Source organism: Melospiza georgiana, chromosome 6 (genome assembly GCF_028018845.1).
Source record: "Melospiza georgiana isolate bMelGeo1 chromosome 6, bMelGeo1.pri, whole genome shotgun sequence".
Taxonomy (NCBI): Eukaryota; Metazoa; Chordata; class Aves; order Passeriformes; family Passerellidae; genus Melospiza; species Melospiza georgiana.
This window is the reverse complement of record NC_080435.1, coordinates 61,164,936-61,175,999: the sequence shown is the minus strand read 5'-3', so window position 1 is coordinate 61,175,999 and position 11,064 is coordinate 61,164,936. Positions and strand designations below refer to the sequence as shown.

Here is an 11,064-nt window from a genome sequence, read left to right as displayed (position 1 = left end):
AACCCTGTGTCTGCCATGGTCCTGCCCTGTCCCCGGCTGAGGGCAGCGCCTTCACTCTGTGCCGCCATGGCTCCACCCCGTCCCTGGCACACTGAGGGCAGCGCCTTCACTCTGTGCCGCCATGGCTCCACCCCGTCCCTGGCAGGCTGAGGGCAGCGGCTTCACTCTGTGCCGCCATGGCACCACCCCGTCCCTGGCAGGCTGAGGGCAGCGCCTTCACTCTGTGCCGCCATGGCTCCACCCCGTCCCTGCAGGGTAAGGGCAGCGCCTTCACTCTGTGCCGCCATGGTTCCACCCCGTCCCTGGCACACTGAGGGCAGCGCCTTCAGTCTGTGCCGCCATGGCTCCACCCCGTCTCTAGCACGCTGAGGGCAGAGCCTTCACTCGGTGCCGCCATGGCTCCACCCCGTCCCTGGCAGGCTGAGGGCAGCGCCTTCAGTCTGTGCCGCCATGGCTCCACCCCGTCCCTGGCACACTGAGGGCAGCGCCTTCACTCTGTGCTGCCGTGGCTCCACCCCGTCCCTGGCAGGCTGAGGGCAGCGCCTTCACTCTGTGCCGCCATGGCTCCACCCCGTCCCTGGCAGGCTGAGGGCAGCGCCTTCACTCTGTGCCGCCATGGCTCCACCCCGTCTCTGGCACGCTGAGGGCAGCGCCTTCACTCTGTGCCGCCATGGCTCCACCCCGTCCCTGCAGGGTAAGGGCAGCGCCTTCACTCTGTGCCGCCATGGCTCCACCCCGTCTCTAGCACGCTGAGGGCAGAGCCTTCACTCGGTGCCGCCATGGCTCCACCCCGTCTCTGGCACGCTGAGGGCAGCGCCTTCACTCGGTGCCGCCGTGGCTCCACCCCGTCCCTGGCAGGCTGAGGGCAGCGGCTTCAGTCGCAGGCTGAGGGCGGCGCGGCCAGCCCGATGGCTGCCGTGTTCCTGGTTACGCTGTACGAGTATTCGCCGCTGTTTTACATCGCCCTGGTGTCCGTCTGCTTCCTCGTCACCAGCGCGCTCGTTCTCGGCTGGTCAGTGCTCGGGGGCCGGTGGGGCTCGGCCGAGGGGGCCTGGGCTGTGCTGAGGGGGAGCAAGGCCAGGCCCACGATAGTGGCTTGGAACGGTCCCTTCCAGCCCAAACACTCCTAGGCTTCTAAACGAGCAAAAAAAAAAAAAAATTAAAAAGAAATTATATGTATTTCTGTTAAGCTCGTTTCTATTTTAGTAATACTGAAGTGTTTTCTTAATGCTTTTCGTAATATCATTCATAATACTGGCAAACAATGCGTTTGTGTGTACTGAGCTATGTGTGTGTGTCGAGGCAAGGGAACAGAGCTGGGGAAGGGTCTGGGAGCAGCTGAGGGAGCTCGGGGGGCTCAGCCTGGACAAAAGGAGGCTCAGGGGGACCCTGTGGCCCTGCACAGCTCCCTGGGTGCAGCCGGCGTATTTTCCAACCTACATGATTCTGTGAATCTGTGAACTGATCTCCTGAAGTGTCTCGAGGGGCAGAGAGTGAAAGGGCTTCTGCTTGTGTTTGAGAGGGTGACACAGAAATGCCGCTGTTGCCTTTTTCAGAAGCGGCTCCTTGAATGTCCCTAACCCTCAGAAGTGGCTGTAAATGTAAATACTGGTACTTGCCAAGAGCAGAGCATTGATTGGCAGTCAAAATCTTTCATGTAGAAATTGTGGCTACAGCAGACTTGTGTGGCTTGTGGTGAAAATAAAACTGGAGTTGTTGAACTTCTTGTCATTGGTTCCACATTAATATCTGCAAAGTGCCGGTGATAAAGCTATCTTTTAAAAAATTATCATACTGAACCATGATTTAGATGAATCCTCATCATATCTATCCCTAACCACTGTTCCTTTTGCCAGTTTAATCATTACTTATCTACTTGTAGTAAATTCTGGCAGTCCTGCTCAAAAAGGTCTGAAATAGATGTGTGCTACAAGATCCTAACTTGTATGCACTGGTGGTTTTGGGTACAGGGTGTACAGAGGACTGTCCAAAGGCTTTTATTTTTCAGGATCAGAGATTCCAGTTGCACCTGCACTAGGTGTTACTGCAGTTTATGGAAATATATGCATTTTTTTTCTTCAGACTTGGGGCCTGTTAATCGAGGAGGAGCTGTAGCCAGGAGCTCAGCACATACCAGCAGGTGAATGTGTGGGCAGCTGCTCAGAGGGATTTGCTGCTCCCTTGGAACTCTCCTGTGCCATGGCCATGTCCAGGAGCCTCCAAGGGATTTTCCCGTGCCTGCAGCTGCAGTTACAGCTCGAGTGCTCCTGAACTTGCTCAGGAAAACAACTCAAATCTTTCATTTGCCACACAGGGCACTGTAATTGCAAATGTTGCCACTGGAGCACAGCATACCTGATCTATTGCTGCAGTGGCATTTGGGCTGCCCCATAATTTTCAGCATTAATTTCTTTAATGATGTGTTTGTGTTGGTGTCAGTCAGCCTGAAGAGCACCGACTGTTGAGGAATGTTCATGTTCTCATTTGTCAGGCCTTGCAGTGATGGGAGGAGTGTCTGTTCCTGTGTCAGCTCTGCGTGCCTGTGGCTCTGCTCACTGTCCAAGCAGGTTAATGCACAGGCAGCTTTCAGAGCCAGTCCCACAGGTGCCCTGGGCACAGGGGTGAGGTGGAATTTACACTGATTACCTGGGCATTGTATTTTTAGCTGGAGGGGAATGCTCCTGTTGGGTGGAGCTGAAGGCTCAGCCCCTGTTGGCTCTGCAGAAACATTAATTCATTAACTAAACCCTTGGAAATTCCTGCTTTTTCTAAGGCAGCATTGCTCTGAATAAATTAATGTTCTCCTCTACCAGCTAATGATCTGGACTGTTAGATCATAAAATAAAACCTATATCTTTATTCATCCTTCCTACACTTAAAATTTACAGAAAACCACATCTGACTGTGGAACAGAAAGGCCTCCATGCCTTCAGCTGCTGCTAGAACTGTGCCAGAGGCTCTTTTATCTTGCTGCTTTTCATGAGGATAATCCTGTTGCTTTCATCCAGTGAAGAAAATTTCCAAGGAACAGGGATTTTCTGCCACAATCAGGCAGATTCTGGTATAAAACAGAGCTGCAGAGATGGGCTCTGGTAAGGTTTGGGTATTGGAGAAGGGAAGCAGCTGCTGCCTCAGGTTTCTTTGTGGGATGTTTAACTGGGATATTCCCTCCCCTGCAGCCCCAGGGATGTCACTGTGGGTGTTTTCCCTCGTGGCAGACGGAGCTGTGCTCAAATCAGTCATGGCCAAGAGCCTTCGATGGTGCCACTGATGAAGTGCAAATGTTTCCATGGAAGGAAGGCTTTAAACAGACAGGGAGCAGCTTGAGTTGGATATTGGGGAGGAATTCTTGGCTGTGATGGAGATGAGGCCATGGCACAGGGTGGACAGAGAAGCTGTGGCAGCCCCTGGATCCCTGGAGTTGTTCAGGGCCTCGTTGGATGGGGCTGGAAGCAGCCTGGGCTGGTGCAAAGTGTCCCTGCTCCCGGGAGGAGCCGGAATGTGCTCGCTTCTGCAGGGCTCAGATGGGAGCAAATTCTGGCCCAAGCCTTTACCACTAGAGGGCACCGACAACTCTCATTCATTTTATTCCCTTTGCGGAAACCCAGAGCAAAATATTCCCCCTTTAAAGATTCCCTGCATCACTGTGCAGACTCGTGCCTTCTGACAAACAGCTGAAGTCCAAATGGCAGGATGTGTTATCCATGCATCCTAGCAGTTATTCTGGAAAGCCAAGCTACCTCTGTTTGTTCTGCTGCTTGCTGTTTAGAACTGACAAAAAAAAAATCAAACATTTCAACGCTAACACTGAACCCATTCATTCTTGTTTTGTGTCTCCTAGGTTTGGTTTGGGTGTTCCTGTCATTCTGAGGAACTCAGAAGAGGCAGAATCCAGCACAAGGGTATTGAAAAAGCGGATGAGACAAGTGAAAAATCCTTTTGGGTTGGAGATCCATAATCCTGCTGCAGCTTCAGTAACAAGTCAGTGGATTTCTTACGTGGTTTTTGTCAATTTGCATTCCTGAACTTGGTGCTTTCCATTTTCTGCCTAGAATCATAGGATAGTTTGGGTTGGAAGGGACCTTAAAGATCATCTTTTTGCTCTCATCCTTTTTCTCTATCATAATTCATCAGAAATACACTTCCATTCCAACAGAAATAAGCTTTTACACAGTTTATAAATGTGGTGTTTTTAAAAGTGAAATGTTTGGATATGAAGGTGCATTTTAATTCTCATTAATGGAACACTTCCTGCTATTACAGATCTTTAAGTAACTAAAACATTTGCAAATTACCAACCACTGTGGGCGTTTCTATAAATTTCATGGAATTGTAGAATTGTACAGAATTCATTATGGAACATGTGCCACCCACTTAAATCTAAGCCCAGATCTTCAGCAGTGTTTGGAGGTGCACTATTTTTAATAAATAGAAAAATAAATCATCACTCTCTTTTTCTATCTGTTCTCCAATGGAAACTGAATTTAAATATCTGTTTGGATCAGAGTTCAAGCCACCCCATCATTCCTGAAATCACCCAGAGAGGAATTCATGTCCTGCATCACTGGGGAGCAGTGAGCAAGGCTGAGCTTCTTCCACCCCACAGCTGTGGGGCCTTCCCATGCATGAGGAGGGGCTGCAGCAGATTTCTCTCTCCCTCAACATAAACCCCCCCCCACAATAAATCCAACAATTCAGGTAACTGGGATTTTTCAGGAGCTTTGAGCTCTCCTGCTCCTGTTTGTGCAGAAAGTATTTAGAAGTTTTTTTGAAAAAAGAATGAGGAGCATAGAGGCCCTTTTACTCCTCCCTCTGCATGATCAAGAGCCTTATTCTTTGAGAGCACAGAGAGTTTTGCAGCTGAGTGATCTAATTACTGCCATTATCTCAGGAGGGAATGGACTTTGGGCTGAGGTTGTGCTCTTGGATTTGCTGATGAGTGTCTAAAGTGTTACCAGAAGTTAAAATTTACCCTTCATAAAATGCATGTGATATTTTTGTGAGGTTAATCAGCCATTTTATCTCCTCATCCCCACTGACTTTTATAAACACTAAGCTGAATCTAAACCATCAGAATTGTTTATAATGATAAATAATTTTTGTTACTTTATAGTGTTCAGCATTTTAGGGGCGGCCCAATGTACCTGAAGGGAGCCTAGAAGAAATTTTACAGGGGCCTGAAGGGACAGGACAGGGAGGAATGGCTCCCCTCTGCCAGAGGGCAGGCATAGATGGAATAGTGGAAAGAAATCCTTCCCTGTGAGGGTGGTGAAACTCAGGCACAGATTGCACAGAGAAGGATTTGGGACAAGGGATGGAGGGACAGGACACAGGGAATGGCTCCCACTGCCAGAGGGCAGGGATGGATGGGAGATTGGGAAGGAATTCTCTGTGAGGGTGATGAGGCTCTGGCACAGGGTGCCCAGAGCAGCTGTGACTGCCCCTGGATCCCTGGCAGTGCCCAAGGCCAGGTTGGACAGGGCCTGGAGCAGCCTGGGATGGTGGAAGGTGTCCCTGCCATGGCAGGGAGTGGAACAAGGTGAGATTTAAGGTCCCTTCCAACCCAAACCATTCTATGATTTTATGGTTCTATGATAAAAATCTGTGACACTGAAGGTGTTTTCTGCCTGTAGCCCTTCAAGCATCTAGACTTAGCAATTCCAGGATTCCTGCATGTGGTGAGTTAATGAAATCCCTCTCCTTTCTCCAAGGGGGTGTGACACTGACACCTGACTGCCTGGAGGACTGTGTCCTTACCTGCTACTGGGGCTGCAATGTGCAGAAACTCCATGAAGCTCTGCAGAAACACGTCTACTGCTTCAGGATAAAGACTCCTCAGGCATTAGAGGATGCTCTCTACAACGAATACCTCTACAAACAGCAGTACTTGTATCCTTTTTTTGAATTGTTTTGACAAAATATGTTGATTTTTTTGGCACGGGGAGCATTGAGGATGGTAAATGTGCTGCAGATTTTTGGCACAACTCGTTTATGAGCAAACACGATGAGAAATATTCTTTATGCAAACGTCATGTTTGTCTGCAATTGCAACCACTGATTGTTTTCCTTGACACAGGCAAAGCATTAAAAAAAATGACAAGGCAGAGAAATATTGTCAGTTAGCAGAAGATGCTCAAGTTGTGGATTTTGGCCCCGTGCCTAGAGCTCGCTATCCCTTGGTAGCACTGCTGACGTTAGCAGATGAAGAAGACAGAGAAATATATGATATTGTAAGTAATATCAGAGTATATTTCAGGGTCACTGTGCTTAAGGTCTGAATGGGAGAGAGGCTTCAAAAAAGCAGCCTCACTTTCCTGTTCCCTAGAATTTGGTCCCTCTCTTTCTTATTTTCCAAAATAAAGCAGTTCAAAGCTTTAACTTCCAAACCTCAGTCTTTGAAGAGGCAGTGGAGAACATTGCTTACTCTTTATTTGTTCACTACAGCCTTTAAAAGATGGTTGTGATTTCCCCAAAGCTTCAGCCTGCCAGTGTCCCTGAGGAATGAGGGTTGGGGCAGTTTAGCAACCTGTTACTCTGAATTCTGGGATCACACAGGCATGGGGTGGAGCTCTTGCACTTACACAGATTCTTGGATTCTGTTGGCAAGGCAGGAGGGTTTTTTAAATAAGTGTCTGGCACAGATATGGAGCCAGTTGCTGACTTGGCTATTAGAAACCTAGAAATTACCTTCCTGCCCCAGGTCTGTGTCATGGTGGTGTCTCACAGGAGCCAACTCCAGGGCACTTCCAGGAAGGGATGAAAGTCTGGCTTGAGGCTGATAGGAGATACTCAGCTCCTCAAAAAGGCTCTCCTCCTAATCTCTTGCTATTAGAGCAGCTTCAGCCTTGCCACATGCTGTTCAATACTCTTTATGAACTCTAAACTGGTGAACTCTGAATGATTTGAGACACACTTTTATCTCCATCTTTCCATTGGATTGATAATCTGATTGCAGCAGCTCCTTGAACATTAGCACAACTGAATTCAGAAGCAAATTTCCTGAATCTGCTGAACACTTTTCCATGCATTCACCTGCAAGCTGCAATCACACCAGTGCCTGAGAAATCTGTCCCCTCTCCAGGTGATGGCTGTCCTTGGCTTCTTGTCACCTGACTTTAGGACTGCCCTCCTCCCTCCTGTCCCCACTTGAGATGTTTTAATGTTTTAATACATTTTTGTAGAGACTCTAAATGTAATACTTGAATGTATTTGACATTAGCATGGGTGTGAATTTGTAACACCTCTCTTTTGAGCCCTAACATAGAAGAAAGGGGTGAAAGAGAGTGATGGAGGTATTTTTCCTCTGGTTTTGGAGGAAAGGAACACATCTGTAAATCCAGTCAGGAGTAACTCCACCTGAACTCCTTGCCAGACAAATGTCAGAATTGGGTCTGGTTTGTTGAAACAAACTTGTAAAATAGAAATGGAATGTGGAAATGGATCCTTGCCAGTGTGATATTACCATTTTGAATTATATCTTATTATATGGGGGGTCTGTGTGGGTGTCCATCACTGTGGATGCTGTTTCAGTGATTCTTTCCTGGGGGGGGGTGGTAATCTGATTTTTATCCTAACTGGTTTTGTGGCAAGATCATCCCTACTTGGTTTTGTGCCATCGTTTTCCTCTAGATCCAGAAAATTAGCATGACCATAAATAAATGTACAGAAATTACTGGAAGACTGTCATGGCTAAAGTGGAAGCTTAGATCTCAGGCACTGTGATTTAGAAAAGAAAAAAAAGACCCTTTTGCCAAGGAATAGTGAAATCAGTTCTTATAAATCCATATGTGTAGGTACATACACATTTGAACTCTGTATTTAATTAGCCATGTGTGGATTTTGAAGTGCAAGTCTAATTTGCCTTTAAATTTCTTTTTAAAGCAAAACAGCTTCTATATTTCATTTCTCTTTTGACAGCTTCTGGGAACTACAATAATATTGAATTTCACTTTCTTTTTTCCCAGCTTTTTAGAGGCTATTACGTAATTTGGGCAGGGTGGGGGTGGTTAGGCACAGCATGCAAGCTTGGAGTGCTTGTATTTCCAGAGGAATTATCTGAAGTCAGCCCGTGGGGGTTCAGAATCCTTTCCAGTGAAATTTGTCTTTTGCCTGCTCAGATTACAAGCCAATCACTTCTAAGTGATTTTTGGAGTCTAAAAACTGCAGTCTGTGTGTTTCTGAGGGAAGGGGAGAAAGTGGAGAAGACTGCTCAGGTGCCTTTGCAGTTTGGGGTGTAATTCCATGAGGTGGGAGCAGCCAGAGCAGGGCTCTGCTGTAAACTGCCCACAGGAGAGCTCCATGGGGAAGCTGAAGGAGCACCAAGGGCTCTCTTGTGCCACATCCTGTTTATCCCTTGTCCTCTGTAATTTATTCTTTTTTTAATCAGTGCTTCAAGTCAACATTGTTGAATTCCTGATTGTCTAAGGAATTAAGCAGGTCAGGGGCTGTACCAAAGCAAAACAGAGAATCAGGGAATAATATGGGTTGGAAGGGACCTTAAAGATCATATTTCACCCCCTGCCATGGGCAGGGACACCTTCCACTATCCCAGGCTGCTCCAAGCCCTGTCCAGCCTGACCTTGGACACTTGCAGGGATCCAGGGGCAGCCACAGCTGCTCTGGGCACCCTGTGCCAGGGCCTGCCCACCCTCCCAGCCAGGAATCCCTTCCCAAAATCCCATCAAACCCTGTCTTCTGGCAGTGGGAGCCATTCCCTGTGTCCTGTCCCTCCATGCCTTGTCCCCAGTCCCTCTCCAGCTCTCCTGGAGCCCCTTCAGGCCCTGGAGGGGGCTCTAAGGTTTCCCTGGAACTTTCTATTCTCTGGGGTGAACACCCCCAGTTCTCTCAGCCTGAGTGCTAAGGTTTTTAAACACAGAATATTTTTCTGTTTGTAGATTGCAATGGTGGCTGTAATTCACGTTCCTGATGAAAGCTACAGACTCTCCTGCCGAATTCTGTATCAGTATCTCCTCCTAGCTCAAGGTCAATACCATGACCTGAAGGTAAGCCACACACAGAGTCTGGTTTCATGTGTATGACAGTGTTAACTTTAGCTTGTGTAGGCTTTCAGGAGCCTAAATTAGTACAAGACTTCTATTGTCATGCAAAGAACTGGATGGTAGTTGAAATTATTTTATCAGTTAAGTAGTGCCACAGGAACTTACTGTACAGAAATATTTTCCATTAAAATATTCAAGATTTCCCAGAGAAATGAACTGCTTCTAATCTAGGAGTCCTAGTGTCCACTTAGTAAAGCAGTAGGAAAAAAGTCACTGTTGAATGCTTCTTCTTTCTAGAATTGCTATTTCCTTTCTTCAAAATTCCCTTTTAATCAGGAAAGCCTCAGAAGAAATTTACTGTTTTTAAAATTCCTTTTTCTTGCACTATGCTTAGGAATCATGCCCAGAAGAATTTGCGCTTCATGTAAAATAAGACAAAAAAAGGAGCAAGGGATTGGAATATGAGCAAGAGCAGAATGGGTTGAGTGAAGCAGATTTGACAGCATGGTGGATATAATTTTGGTAGGAACAGATAGAGGATCCCTCTAGGCACAGAGACTGATGGACCAGAAACAAACCCGAGCTGCTCAAAACCTGAGCACTTCTGTTAAATTTCATGCATGACATTGATTTGATACAACCAAGGTCTGAGGACTTATCTTTAATATTTTCCCACTGTTTTATGTAATTCCTTGTTTCTGAAATGCCTTTAACTGGAGGGCAGGCAGCTGCCAGGACACAGAGTCTGGCACTGTTTGACCCAGTGAGTGGATCCATTGGAACTTCCACTGCACCTGTGCATGTGCAGAGATTGGGGAAGAGTTTGTTCACTCCTAAACATTTGTGTTTATGTGTATTTTAGCAACTCTTCATGTCTGCAAATAGTCCTGCACCCTCCTGCAGTGACACCTTCCCTGGTGAGAGCAGCACTGACAGAGGGCTGCTGGAAAAGGCTGGGCTGGCTGGAGATGAACCAGAATTGCAGGAAGAAAACAGCAAAGACTGTGTGGTGTGCCAGAATGGCCCTGTGAACTGGGTCCTGCTGCCCTGCAGACACACGTGCCTGTGTGATGGCTGCATCAGGTATTTCCAGCAGTGCCCCATGTGCAGGCAGTTCGTGCAGGAGTCTTTTCCACTTTGCAGCAAAAAGGAGCAAGATGAGGATGAATCGACCCGTGTCTTGCAAGATGTTCTTCCTGGAAGAGTTTTTTAACAGGAGTTAAAAATAAAAGACCTGGGTTATGTGCACTAAGATTAAATGTGGAAGCCAGACTATTTATGGGAGGATATGTAGTGTTAACTTGTAGGATTTTGCTTTTTTTTGTTGGGTAATTTTCAGCTTCCTTATTTTTCCTCGCTCCATATGCTCACAGGAGCGCTGCTTCCCCGTGCAATGTGGACAGGAGAAGTGCGTGGGATAGCTCTGAAGGATGTGAATTTATTTATAACTGCTTCCTAGATTTTCTTGGAGCACTGTTGGAGGCTATTTTGACTACTAAATTTAGGCTGTCTACTAAAAAAAGAATAAAACTTGCAAGTGCAGTTGCCCAAGGCTCATTCTATATTTATTGTGTTTAAAATACTAGAGCTGTATATCATTTTAACTCGGTATAATTTAGGAACTTAGCACTTTACAGAATGTACCATATGAAGGAAAGTAAATATTCTTCAGCGTTAACCCTGTGTGTGTTTATTTTGTAGCTGAAGGCTGGGCTGTGGCAGGAGCTGGGGGTTGAAGGTGGGGCTCAGGACACTGTTTCTGACTGGTTTGGAGGATTTGTGAGTGAGGGACTTCAGCCAAAGCCCTTTGGAAAGATTTTTGTTGATGATTCTTGAACTGCATGTTGATGACACTTTCAAGCCTGAGCCCCTGCGATGACATCTTGTGACACAGACTTTCAGTCTTGTTGGCAGTGCCTGTAAGAACTTGTTCTCCATGCAAATGTTGGTTAATCACTCTCCAGAGTGGTGGCAGCTTTGTGGTGCTTTGAAGGATTTCCAACTCTTTTCACTTGCATGGTCAGCTTGGATGATCAGTAACAACCAGTTACCCTTATCAATAGTC

General features: G+C 46.8%; 1 protein-coding gene across 1 annotated transcript; it reads left to right on the top strand.

The window, feature by feature from the left end:
- The first annotated feature begins 847 nt into the window (after positions 1 to 847).
- Positions 848 to 10,547, top strand: CGRRF1 (cell growth regulator with ring finger domain 1). Its single transcript, XM_058026315.1, has 6 exons — positions 848 to 1,012; positions 3,842 to 3,981; positions 5,712 to 5,889; positions 6,083 to 6,230; positions 8,895 to 9,002; positions 9,862 to 10,547. The coding sequence occupies exons 1-6, from the start codon at positions 909 to 911 to the stop codon at positions 10,210 to 10,212; spliced, it is 1,029 nt and encodes a 342-aa protein (XP_057882298.1). The 5' UTR covers positions 848 to 908; the 3' UTR covers positions 10,213 to 10,547.
- Positions 10,548 to 11,064: the final 517 nt, after the last annotated feature.